The sequence below is a fragment of the Oncorhynchus gorbuscha genome, linkage group LG24, assembly GCF_021184085.1.
Source record: "Oncorhynchus gorbuscha isolate QuinsamMale2020 ecotype Even-year linkage group LG24, OgorEven_v1.0, whole genome shotgun sequence".
In the NCBI taxonomy this organism is placed as follows: Eukaryota; Metazoa; Chordata; class Actinopteri; order Salmoniformes; family Salmonidae; genus Oncorhynchus; species Oncorhynchus gorbuscha.
In genome coordinates this window covers 26,359,742-26,372,098 of record NC_060196.1, presented here as the reverse complement: position 1 = coordinate 26,372,098, position 12,357 = coordinate 26,359,742, and the positions used below count along the sequence as shown (strand labels likewise).

General features: G+C 42.9%; 1 protein-coding gene across 3 annotated transcripts in view; it reads left to right on the top strand.

Annotated features, from left to right (window-relative positions):
* Window positions 1-11,606, top strand: part of LOC124012594 (sterile alpha motif domain-containing protein 12-like) — a 74,364-nt gene extending 62,758 nt beyond the window's left edge. For all 3 annotated transcript variants that reach the window (XM_046326379.1, XM_046326378.1, XM_046326380.1), the window contains one exon: window positions 10,538-11,606. In XM_046326379.1, coding sequence (XP_046182335.1) covers window positions 10,538-10,615 — 78 coding nt within the window. In that variant the 3' untranslated portion in view covers window positions 10,616-11,606. The remainder of the gene's footprint in view (window positions 1-10,537) is intronic.
* The last annotated feature ends 751 nt before the right edge of the window (window positions 11,607-12,357 follow it).

Sequence of the window (12,357 nt, the reverse complement as noted above, 5' to 3'; positions counted from 1 at the left end):
TTAAAGGAGGTTCATTGGAAGGTCTTTTAGCCATTCCGGTTGATTGATCTCACTCTGGCCCCTTTGATATGCAAGCTAAGAATCCCAGTCTTCTCACTCGCTCTCGCTCGCTCGGACCTCTCGCTCTGTCGGCCTTCTTTCTCTCGCCCCTTTGGCCCTGCTCGGGCCAGGCGCCATGTTTGAGGGACACTCCTGATTTTAATTATATCCTTTGATTATCTTCCAAACTGAACTCCTCATCTTGGGAGAGAGAGAGAGAGAGAGAGAGATATTGCTGATGATACAGACCTGGGCTGCCTCAGTGCCTCTGCCAAGCAGCACCGCCGTATAGAAGAGATGTGTGTCCAGCCAACGCTGAGATGTGGATTTTACAAGAAGAAATGTTTGTCTTCGAGTGTCTTATTGGGGGGGATGGTTGAAGATGGGCTGCAGAGTTAGCTGAGAGGGGTTAGCCTAGCCTAAGCTAGCACCTGGCTGTAGTGGTACCAGTACACAGATGTTAACATGCTGTAGATTCATAGTCATGACATGACATTAATGGGTTGGACATTTCCAGACATATAATCTAGCTGTAAACATGTGCAACAATTTCTTCTGTTTTATGACCAGCAGTGCCTGTCATGGTGGATGTGATTTGTTGCCATGGGATGGCAGCCATTTTGAAATCCACATTTTCCAATGTCTTAATCACATGTAATGGGGTCACTCTTAAAGCCCGCACAGATTTGAACTGTTTTATGCCACGATTTTGACTTCCCCAGACAACATGTTAACATCGTGGGCATATTCTTAGGCCGTAAACGATTGTCGAACATCTTGGCTTGTTCAGTGTGACAGGTTCTAGGTCTGATTTTTAAGCACCACTACATGCGGTCGTAGGCTCCGACAAAGTTCTGGCAGTGTCAAATGTTTTGACCAATAGGAACATGATTATTGCGTTGCAAGAAGAACAATTTCCCTAATCTGGTTTAGTCTACATTACACATCTGAAATCAGGCTACCTGATAGGATTTTGATAAATGCACAGAATTGCCAATCAAAATAAACGTTCCAACACAGTGACCATGTCAATTTTGGGAAGCCTATTTGATTCGGAGTTCGGACATATACAGATCGTTTTTACAATACAATTTCTAAGATTCAAACGTTCCGTTTTTTTTTTCCGAACTCACTACATTCATGCATAAGCATAGAGAGAGGAATGCTCTACTGGTGCTGGCACATGTGCAGATCAAATAGAAACTTGGAGTTACCCGATTATATGGTGTGTGTGGTCCTCCCACTACGACTTGGGAAACCATGCAGTTTATTAGGCTACAGATGATGAACTTCACAGGGTTTTTGAAAGTCCATGTTATGAGCATGATTCCCCTCCTTTCCCATAAATATTGAGGGTCTTATTCCGGTGACATGATGATCGATGCTTGACTGCTGTTTGACAAATACAAATATTCTAGCCCATAATAATCTCAGGTAAGACTCAGTCCCGTGTGCCTCAGTTGGTAGAGCATGACGCTTGCAGGGTTGTGGGTTCAACTCCCATGGGGGGCCCAGTATGAAAATGTATGCACTCACTATTATACTGTAAGTCACTCTGAATAAGAGCATCTGCTAAATGACTCAAATGTAAACGTACAGTGTAGCCTGCCTGTACAGCCTTCCCGCACTGTATCGGTGAGTTGTTGGCTAGAGTGCTGATGCCAAGACCAGAGTAAAGCACATTTGCTATTCAAAACAACTGTTTTTGTGACAAAACTATCTGTATAATTGAAAAATGCGATGGGAACACATTGACCTTTAGATTTTTATTCAGTACTTGAACACTAAAGCAAAACAGTGCCCACAAAATGCAATATGTCATCACGCACTGATTTACCTCCACAACAAGTCCATTTGGTGGAAACGCACCACTGGAGGGAAAATACGTATTTTCTTTATGCCGATTTTGAGAATATTCACATGAAAATCTGTCACCAATGGAATGGGAACCTAGTTACTGAAATTCACTGTCGGGGCCCATGTCGAACAGAACACACGGTCCCTCTTTTTACGTAATCATACATAATCAATTAAAGAGCAATTGCAGAAAGGCAGAGCGGAGGTGGAGAAAGTCAAAGTTGCAGGTCCATTATGATATTCTGAGGGAGCAACTGGTCACAAGGCAATTAGAAATGCCAGATGGGCTCATTTTTCGAACTCGATCACTATTAATCAGAATAATTTGAGAGTGCTCTTCTCGACCATTGACGGCCTGATGAATCCTACCCCGCAAACCTATGTGAACTTCCACAAAAAAATTACCGACAATAGGCCGGGTGTCAGTCAAGCAAGACCCGATGAGAAGTATGATGATATGTGCCCTAGCCTACCACGCAAAGGCCCTATGGATTTATTTTCCCTGGTTGACACAGACATGATCAGGAAAGTGATTTCACAACTTGTGCCTTCTACCTGCCTTCTCGATCCTATCCCCACCACCTCCTTCAAAACAGTTTTTAATTGCATATCTGAAGAAGTTCAAGTTACTGTTAATCACTCTCTGCTCACAGGCACTTTCCCCACTGCACTAAAAACTGCCATGGTGAAACCCCTTTCTGAAGAAAAGTAATCTAGTTTCTTCAGCTCTTAGCAATTTTCATCCAATCTCCGACCTTCCACTCTTAAACAACATTCTTGAGAAATTGGTTTTCAAACAGCAAAATTATTTTTTAAGAGCCAACACAGACGCCAAACAGCTCTCTGTCCTTGTAATTGTAACGTTGTTCGTTGTTCGTCTGTTGAATGAAGAGAGTCAGACCGAAATGCAGCGTGTAGGTTACTCATGACTTTAATGAAGATAAATGCGGTACATGAAATAACTGAAGAAGAAAACAACAAACGGAACGTGAACTAATTACAGCCTATCTGGTGACTAACACAGAGACAGGTACAATCACCCACAAAATACAACGCACACTCAGGCTACCTAAATACGTTTCCCAATCCGAGACAACGAGAATCACCTGACTCCAATTGGGAATCGCCTCAGGCAGCCAAGCCTAACTAGACACACCCCTAATCATACACAATCCCAATTAATACAAACCCCAATACGAAATACAACATATAAACCCATGTCACACCCTGGCCTACCCAAACATATAACAAAAACACAAGATACAATGACCAAGGCGTGACAGTAATCTTGGATTGAAGTGCTGTATTTGGTTTAGGATTATTTAACCGGTCAACAGTGTGTCACCCTTGGTGAAATTACATGCCACGTTCCACAAGGTTCGATTTTGGGTCTGGTGCTTTTCAGTTTATACAGGGCATTCAGAAAGTATTCTGTAGTGATGCCTCAAGCACTGAGATGCAGTGCCTTAGACCGCTGCACCACACGGGAGCCCTATGCAGAGGGGGGGACTAAAGTATGTTGCTACACTTTAATTACAATTCCTCCTTAGCCCTCTGTTCTTTATAATAGTTCAATTTATTGTCATTTGTTCCGCTCCTGGCAATGAGCCCCTCTTCATCTCTCTTTCCCTATTCCTCCCTTCTCGTCCTCTACCCCAATCCATCCATCCTATTGGCTCCGTAGCGTTTGGCTCGTAGAAAATGAGGAATGATTACATGACACACTTTTTAGTGTCCCTACTCTAAAACTGGCGCGGAGAAACCCATAATGGGGTGGAATGAGTCAGGTTGGCCGTCGTGCCAGCCGTTTTCTTTGGCTCGACAGCCGGCTACAGAGCACACTCGGGGCATATATGACACAAACTTACCCACTGATATTAATGGGGGACGTATTATTTCTCATCGCGCACACATTAAATCGTAATCGAGAAATGTAAGGAGGGCTCATGTTTCTCATCGGTGTGCTTCAGTCCTGGGCATTATTATTTTCCATTAGTCAACTGTAACTATTCTCAGAAACCTGCGGTTTCTTTTTCCAAGTCATGTTTGTCTGTTAACAAGTTGTACCCCGTTCAGTTTTCGCTCAGTTTTCCTCCGCCAGTCTTATATCTGTCCTACTCTGTCTATCTGTTTACAAGGCCGGTAGTAGTGCCAGGCCAGTCTGTCCCATCTAGATGGACATCTCACTTCTGTGTTGAGGCCCACAAGATAGCGCTGAGGTTAGCTAACCAGACTGTTACCAAGCTCAGAGAGCCAACTTCAGTCACGGCTACTATAGCTAGATTCGTATCAAAGGTATCTAACTCCTAGGTGTGAGTCGTGCCCCTGTTCTGCTCAGATCAGAGAGTTGGTCCTGTTTGTTATGTATTGTACGGGCTCTCGCAAAGGGACTATGTCCCCGGCGATCATGTTTCCCTGTTGCAAATAGATCTATGTTTCTGTAATTAATGAATGCGAGTCGGGGAGAGGGTAGGGGACTAAGTTATTTGATCATTTAAAAGGTTATTTTTAATGTACCAGGTACAGTCGGTGTATTGTAATTCAAACGTTATAAATCGGTGTCATTAAGCACCAGACGGACTGAAACAGTTAGGGACGACCTGAACCTGTCCAATAGGAAATGCTAGCTTTCCGGTGGAAAATGTTTTGCTACAGTATGCCCTAGTAATGAATACAACCCTGATCTAAGACCTGCAGTAGAGAGAGTAAATTGGCCTCTTTCGCAATCACAACGATGTTAATAGACTCATGGAAACGTCAGATATTTACTTCTAAGTTCATTGTGAACGGTTTGTTTTTTTAGAGAACACATACTTTAACTGTCTCCATTCGAGACAGAAAGTCTATAGTGGGTAGCTTATCTCTCTGTGTAATCTATCTATGTAATAGACTACATTTTATGCCTGAGTTGAGCTGCATTACATTCTGGCCCCGACAGAGATGTATTAACTTGCAGGTCGACAAATGACCTTTTTGAAATGTTCTGAACCTGAAGAGAGGGGGGGATTCCTTCAGCTCATCCACACCAGCTGCATACTTTTACTCAGAGTAGCAGTGGACGTGTGCACCCTCACTTATTCATCACCTCCAGATTTGCAGGGGAGCCACGAAAGAAAGTATTTCAACTCCCTCCTCATCTCCCAAGAACATTTTTCATCCTCCCGAAAAGAACATGAGATGTCTGGTTTTTTTTGTGTGTTTTTTTTTCCTCCCGCTTCCGCATTCCACAGCGAAACGGCGTTTTTTTTCTTCTCCCTCCCTCCCTCTCTTTCTCGTTCTCTCTCTGTCTCTCTCTCTCTCTCTCGGCTACTCCAGTACTTTTGAACTTTTTTTACTCTTAATCCCATTGCCTAAAAATATGCCTTCGCCGTCTGAAGCCCAGCCGGTCCAGGAGAAACTCTGGTGTCTGCGGAAGAGGGAATTAGAGTACTGCTCTCCAGCCAAGTGGAAATGAACAGAGCGAGAGGAAGAGGAATGGAGAGAGTGAGGAGGAAAAAGATTTCAGGCTGTACCAGCACTCTCTCCAGCCTCTCTCTGGACATGCTTAATGCCATTTTTAAAGTTGGCATAAAGGCATCCCTCATTTTTGCTAGCCCAGAATTGCAGAGATTCGCCTTATATGTTGTGCTATTCCAGATCATATCTTGAGCTTAGTGCACGGACATTGAGAGTGAAATGCATGACTATTGTTTTCCTGGTGGCGGACAGATAGACGAGGGGGAGCAGTGGAGGAGAAAGGAGAGGGACGGTAAAGATGGAGAAATAGACACAGAGGTGGAGAGGGAGACAAAAGAGAGGAGGCAGAGAACGAGAAAAGAGGATGAGGGCGGAAGACAGACTGCTTAAGCGGCAGAGACTCGGGGGAAATACCCGAGCAATATCCCAACCAACCAGCCTCTGCCACCCTGCCCCACACAATTACAATATATCTGACAGAGATATTGAGCGCGGATCCCTTGCCATTTCTGTTGATGCACCGGCCGTCAAGAGGCAAGAGTTTTATATAAAATTACCCAAAAAATGGAATTAATACAGTCTTATTGAAAAGAGGAGGCCCGGGCCAGCCGGGGAAAATAACAATGCGAGTTTCTGTCTCCAGAGTCCTCTCTTCCTCAGATAGCAGGTGGAGGTTTGGCCGGACCATGTTGTTCAGTTAGGTTCATTACTCATTGTGCGAGAATAGAAATGGAGATTGCTTGGGGGCTGCTACCTTGATATTAGGTAGAATAGAATAAATAGAGAATCAATCTGTGGATACTGCAAGAAAAGCATGGGGTTGACTGGATCACTAGTCACTTCTTATCCTCTCAGGCTGTGCTGTTTTGGAAGACCATTTTCCCCCATCACGCCACCTTAGACGAGCACTTCGGTGAACTTTGAGACCTAATGTAGAGCTGTCCATTTTTAGAAGAGACCAGCTTAGGGCAGGAGACAAAGGCAACCAACCTGTCGGGCACAGTCAGGAGACTATGGCCAGGCAGTCAACTACTGTACAGCTCTGTCTGAGGGACAGCATCTTTCCCTTCGTTTTTTTACTGAAGACAGTGAAATTCTGTCTGTCAGAATTTGGGAGGTGCAGGGGACTGCTCAAGGGATGTATCAATTTTAAGAGGTTTCTGCACTAGCTTTTTTGAAAGGTCTATTTTTATTTACATTTTGTAAGATTGTTTTTTTTTAGACAATAGACTTAGACAAAAGACAACTTAACATTTCAGACATGGATCCACTAAACTAGACATGACGTTGGCTGGGACTTGATGCCCAACCTTAACATTCATACATTTCAACAAACATTTAATGACCTCAAACTTTCCCAAACCTACATGTTCCCACAGTATCAATACCCATCTTGTTTGTTATCATAAGATTTTTATAAAAAATGTTTTATCCTATGGATATTTCAAGGGTTTGTAATACTTTATCCCGTTATCGCTTCAAATTGCGCTATTTATATCTGTAGCCCACATTTTTTTATTTTTTTTATTTTCAATAATAATTCGTTTGATTAATCCACTTAACGATCTAGGACCATATGATTTCCAGTTTAAGTAAACATTTTCAAACTGATTGAGAAAATAATGTTCCAACCCATTGGGTATCTCATTGCACCCTCGTGCCAGGTCTTGAAATATGCCGATAAACGGATTCAAAGTAAACTTACATTACAAAACTTCTGACAGCCAACTTTCTAACTCTGCCGATACATTTTTGACATTATAGCATAGGTCTTGGTACCAAAAAGGTATATTTTGTGATTTTCTACCTTTTTGCAAAGGATATTGCGGCAAGGTGTGCGTCGGCTTATCCATATAGCCCTACATGGAATCGGTGAATGCAGGATTGTACCAAACCTGTTTAATTATGTATATTACATGTTGTATTTACCCATTTTCAAAGAATTTGTCTGTCCATTCTCACCTTTACCCTGTGTCTGTCCATTCTCACCTTCACCCTGTGTCAGTCCATTCTCACCTTCACCCTGTGTCTGTCCATTCTCACCTTCACCCTGTGTCAGTCCATTCTCACCTTCACCCTGTGTCTGTCCATTCTCACCTTCACCCTGTGTCTGTCCATTCTCACCTTCACCCTGTGTCAGTCCATTCTCACCTTCACCCTGTGTCTGTCCATTCTCACCTTCACCCTGTGTCTGTCCATTCTCACCTTCACTCTGTGTCAGTCCATTCTCACCTTCACCCTGTGTCTGTCCATTCTGACCTTCACTCTGTGTCTGTCCATTCTCACCTTCACCCTGTGTCTGTCCATTCTCACCTTCACCCTGTGTCTGTCCATTCTCACCTTCACCCTGTGTCTGTCCATTCTCACTTTCACCCTGTGTCTGTCCATTCTCACCTTCACCCTGTGTCTGTCCATTCTCACTTTCACCCTGTGTCTGTCCATTCTCACCTTCACCCTGTGTCTGTCCATTCTCACCTTCACCCTGTGTCTGTCCATTCTCACCTTCACCCTGTGTCTGTCCATTCTCACCTTCACCCTGTGTCTGTCCATTCTCACCTTCACCCTGTGTCTGTCCATTCTCACCTTCACCCTGTGTCTGTCCATTCTCACCTTCACCCTGTGTCTGTCCATTCTCACCTTCACCCTGTGTCTGTCCATTCTCACCTTCACCCTGTGTCTGTCTATTCTCACCTTCACTCTGTGTCAGTCCATTCTCACCTTCACCCTGTGTCTGTCCATTCTCACCTTCACCCTGTGTCTGTCCATTCTCACCTTCACCCTGTGTCTGTCCATTCTCACCTTCACCCTGTGTCTGTCCATTCTCACCTTCACCCTGTGTCTGTCCATTCTCACCTTCACCCTGTGTCTGTCCATTCTCACCTTCACCCTGTGTCTGTCCATTCTCACCTTCACCCTGTGTCTGTCCATTCTCACCTTCACCCTGTGTCTGTCCATTCTCACCTTTACCCTGTATCTGTCCATTCTCACCTTCACCCTGTGTCTGTCCATTCTCACCTTCACCCTGTGTCTGTCCATTCTCACCTTCACCCTGTGTCATTAGCCCTTTTAAACATTTTTTTTTTAAATACTGTTGCTTTTCAAGTAAACGCAACGCTTTGAAAACAAACCTTACTCTGAACCATAAATTACCTTTATCTCGTGACATTGCTCTGGATTTAATCAATTTACCATGGGCTACTGTCATTATCTGTCCAATTGCAGATTGTTTTTTTAAAAGTTAGGTTGTACACTACTCCTAGAGACTATACTGTATATGTAGAATACTGCTATGGTATACTACTACTACTACTACTACTACTACAATTGTTGACCCCATGGGGATGGATATCCATATCTAAATCTTATTTGTGCTTATTGGAGTTAAGGGGATCACCAAGTCCAGGGGAGAGATCAATCTCTCTCTCTCACACACACACACATACACACACACACACAGCCCTCAACCTTCTCAGATCTCCCTTCCCGCGCTTGACAAAACCTGTCATAACAATAAAAAATGCAGGATGTCCGACTATTTTATGAAGTCTGGAAATGAAAATGAAATGGGTCCATAAATCACATGGAATCTTTAAGTGTTTCCCATGTTTCATTTAGGAACGAGAGAGCGAGACTAGAGCGCTGAGTCCACTGCCACCAGTGCGGATGACCACATAGACCTAGATTTCAGAAACTAGTATGTAGCCTCCATGTATAACGGAGCCTTATAACGCTATATGCACAGTTACCACCATCGAGAACTCAAACTAATACATGATACAGATGTAGGGTCTTAATTTGACCAGCAGGAAAATAATCATGCAGCAACAGGAAATGTGAATTATTGGATTATAATTATTTGACATTTTTGTAGGGATTGATGATACATTTTTAGTTAGGGCAAATCAAGTCTGCAATTTAAAGTGGAAATGACAAACTTTAGAAGCCTTTTTAAACCTTGAATATACTAGAAGTTAGCATTTTTTTTTGCTGTGCAGGAAAATTCCTACAACAACATGGTGATCAAATAAGATCCTACATCTGTAAATGCTTTAGCACACTACGCAATACTAAGATACAATCTAGGTATAGACATATTATACAGGCAGAATGAATTATAGATGGGTGTAGACATAGTATTTATTCACAATGTTTAAGAGAGCGATATATTTATGCTGTTCAAAATGATTGGTTTAAGTCCAATTAGGTTAAATGGAATCGATGCGAGAGAGACAAATAGAGTACATATTTCATCGGAGTAGATCCAGTGTGTTCACTTATTTTAGATTATATGCGTATAGTAACAGTGTACTGAATTAATTGATAGGTCCTTCCATCTCTCTCACACACACACACACACACACACACACACACACACACACACACACACACACACACACACACACACACACACAAAGAGAGCAGCTGGATACGGAGGGGAATTATCATGGGACGTGGTGTGAGGGTGTTGCTGATTTTGTATAAGGCCTACATTAGGGAGCCCTTTGATCCACAGTGCTCCCTTTGCCCTACAAAAAGACAATTAAAATTGTGTGTGTGAAGGAACATCACCTTATTAACACCATTCTGACATCGCTTAAATGATGAATATGTTATGCTCTGAGGGGGTAGATGGGGACGTACCTCCTGCGCCCCCCTACCTCAGGTGTGTGTGTGTGTGTGTGTGTGTGTGTGTGTGTGTGTGTGTGTGTGTGTGTGTGTGTGTGTGTGTGTGTGTGTGTGTGTGTGTGTGTGTGTGTGTGTGTGTGTGTGTGTGTGTGTGTGTGTGTGTGTGTGTGTGTGTGTGTGTGTGTGTGTGTGTGTGTGTGTGTGTTAGGAATACACAATTAATCTAATTCACATAGAAATCTTAACAGTTATGTGCAATATCCACATCGATATCCATCTTGCAATATTTCAAAACGCCATAGTTTACTCTGTTTTTGTCGTCTCTCCCGCTCTCCTCTCAAGGCTTTCTCACGCACAAAAAGCCTGGCTCCGTCACTCAAGCAGGGCAGTCCCTCGTCCCCGCTGTTAGATTTATTATACGTTTGCGTGCTGTTCTGTTAGGTCATGCAAGTCAACACATTGTTCCAAACAAGAACGATGCTGCTTTCCACTTTGCTTCTTAGTGCCTTCAGAAAGTGTTCACACCCCTTGACTTTTTCCTCATTTTGTTGTGTTACAGCCTTGGGAGAGAGAGAAAGAGGGGGAGACGGAGGAGTTTTCGGGGCTAGTGACTCCACAGAGGACAGGAGCCTGCTGAGCAGAGAGCTCAGATAATGAGGCCTCCCAGTTCAGCCTCTTACTCCAGAGTAAATGCATTCTATTCACTATAGACTCCAAGGAAAGACACTACCCCCCCGAATCTTGTTGCGTTAGACTGGATTTTAAAATGGTTTAAACTGGGATGTTTTGTCACTGGCCTACACACAATACCCCATTATGTCAAAATGGAATTATGTTTTTCGAAATGTTTACAAAATAAAAAAATGGAAAACTGAAATGTCTTAAGTCAGTAAGTATTCAACCCCTTTGTTGTGGCAAGCCTAAATGAGTGCTTAAGTTGCACGGACTTTCTCTGACCGACGACATGACATACAGCCCTCTGTGTGCAATAATAATGTTTAACATGATTTTTGAATGACTACCTAATCTCTGTACCCCACACATACAATTATCTGTAAGGTCCCTCAGTCGAGCAGTGGATTTGCAGTGAATTTCAAGATTCAACCACAAAGACCAGGGAGGTTTTCCAATTCCTCGCAAAGGACACCGATTGGTAGGAGGGAAAAAAACAGTCATTGAATATCCTTTTGAGCATGGTGAAGTTATTAATTACACTGTGGATGGGGTATCACCCAGTCACTACAACGATACAGGCGTCCTTCCTAACTTAGTTGACGGAGAGGAAGGAAACCGCTCAGGGATTTCACCGTGAGGCCGATTATGACTTTAAAATCAAATTTAATGGCTGTGATGGGAGAAAACTGAGGATGGATCAACAACATTGAAGTTCCTCTACAATTACTAACCTAAATGACAGAGTGAGAAGGAAGCCTGTACAAATGTAAAAAATATTGCAAAGCATTTATTCCTGTTTGCAATAAGAATCATGTGCAAAGCTCTTAGACCCAGAAAGACACACAGCTGTAATCGCTGCCAAAAGAGATTCTGACATGTATTGACGCCGCGGTGAAAATGCTTATGCAAATGGTATATTTCTGTATTTTATTTTCAATAAATGTGCAAAAATGTCTAAACGTTTTCACTTCGTCATTATGGAGTATTGTGTGTAGATGGGTTGAGGAAAAAAATATCTATTTAATCCATTTTTAAATTCAGGCTGGAACATCAAAATGTGGAATAAATCAAGGGGTATGAAGGCACTGTATATCATTCTATTTCTAAAATTCCAACACTTCACCCAGGTGTTTTGATCTATATCGCAAGTCAAATCGCAATCACAATATTTAGTTGTTTTTTTTAAATGTAAAAGCCTTCTTTTTTTTAAATTCCCTATCGTGCAGCCCTAGTGTGCGTGCATACGTTTATGCATGCGTGTGTAAGGGGGTGTGGGGCTGGGCCTCAGAGAGAGAAACTCTGCAGAAGGAGTGTGGAGCTGCCGCCCAGCACAGTGTGTGTAGAAGTCCTGTTAACCTTCATTAGCCTCCTCCAGTAGAGAGAGATTAGCAGAATACAAATGCCATTTTCTCAGGTCTCTATTGAATAGCCTTCTCCTCTCCACAGAACTGCTGACGAATGACCTGCAGAGAAATATGATTTGGGGGGGAAGCAGGTGTTTACAGAATGCTAAGCACCTCTGCTTTAATATATTATATGCAAACTATTAATGATAGGAATACATGAAAGGTATTTGGCAGGTTTATTAGAGAGCATTTTTGTGGTGTGCGGTGGCTGATAGAGAGGTGGCTGTTGGGAGTGTTTGACCTTGAAGAAATAAGGTCTTGGACTCTTACATATTTGATCTGTTTGACGTGCCATGCC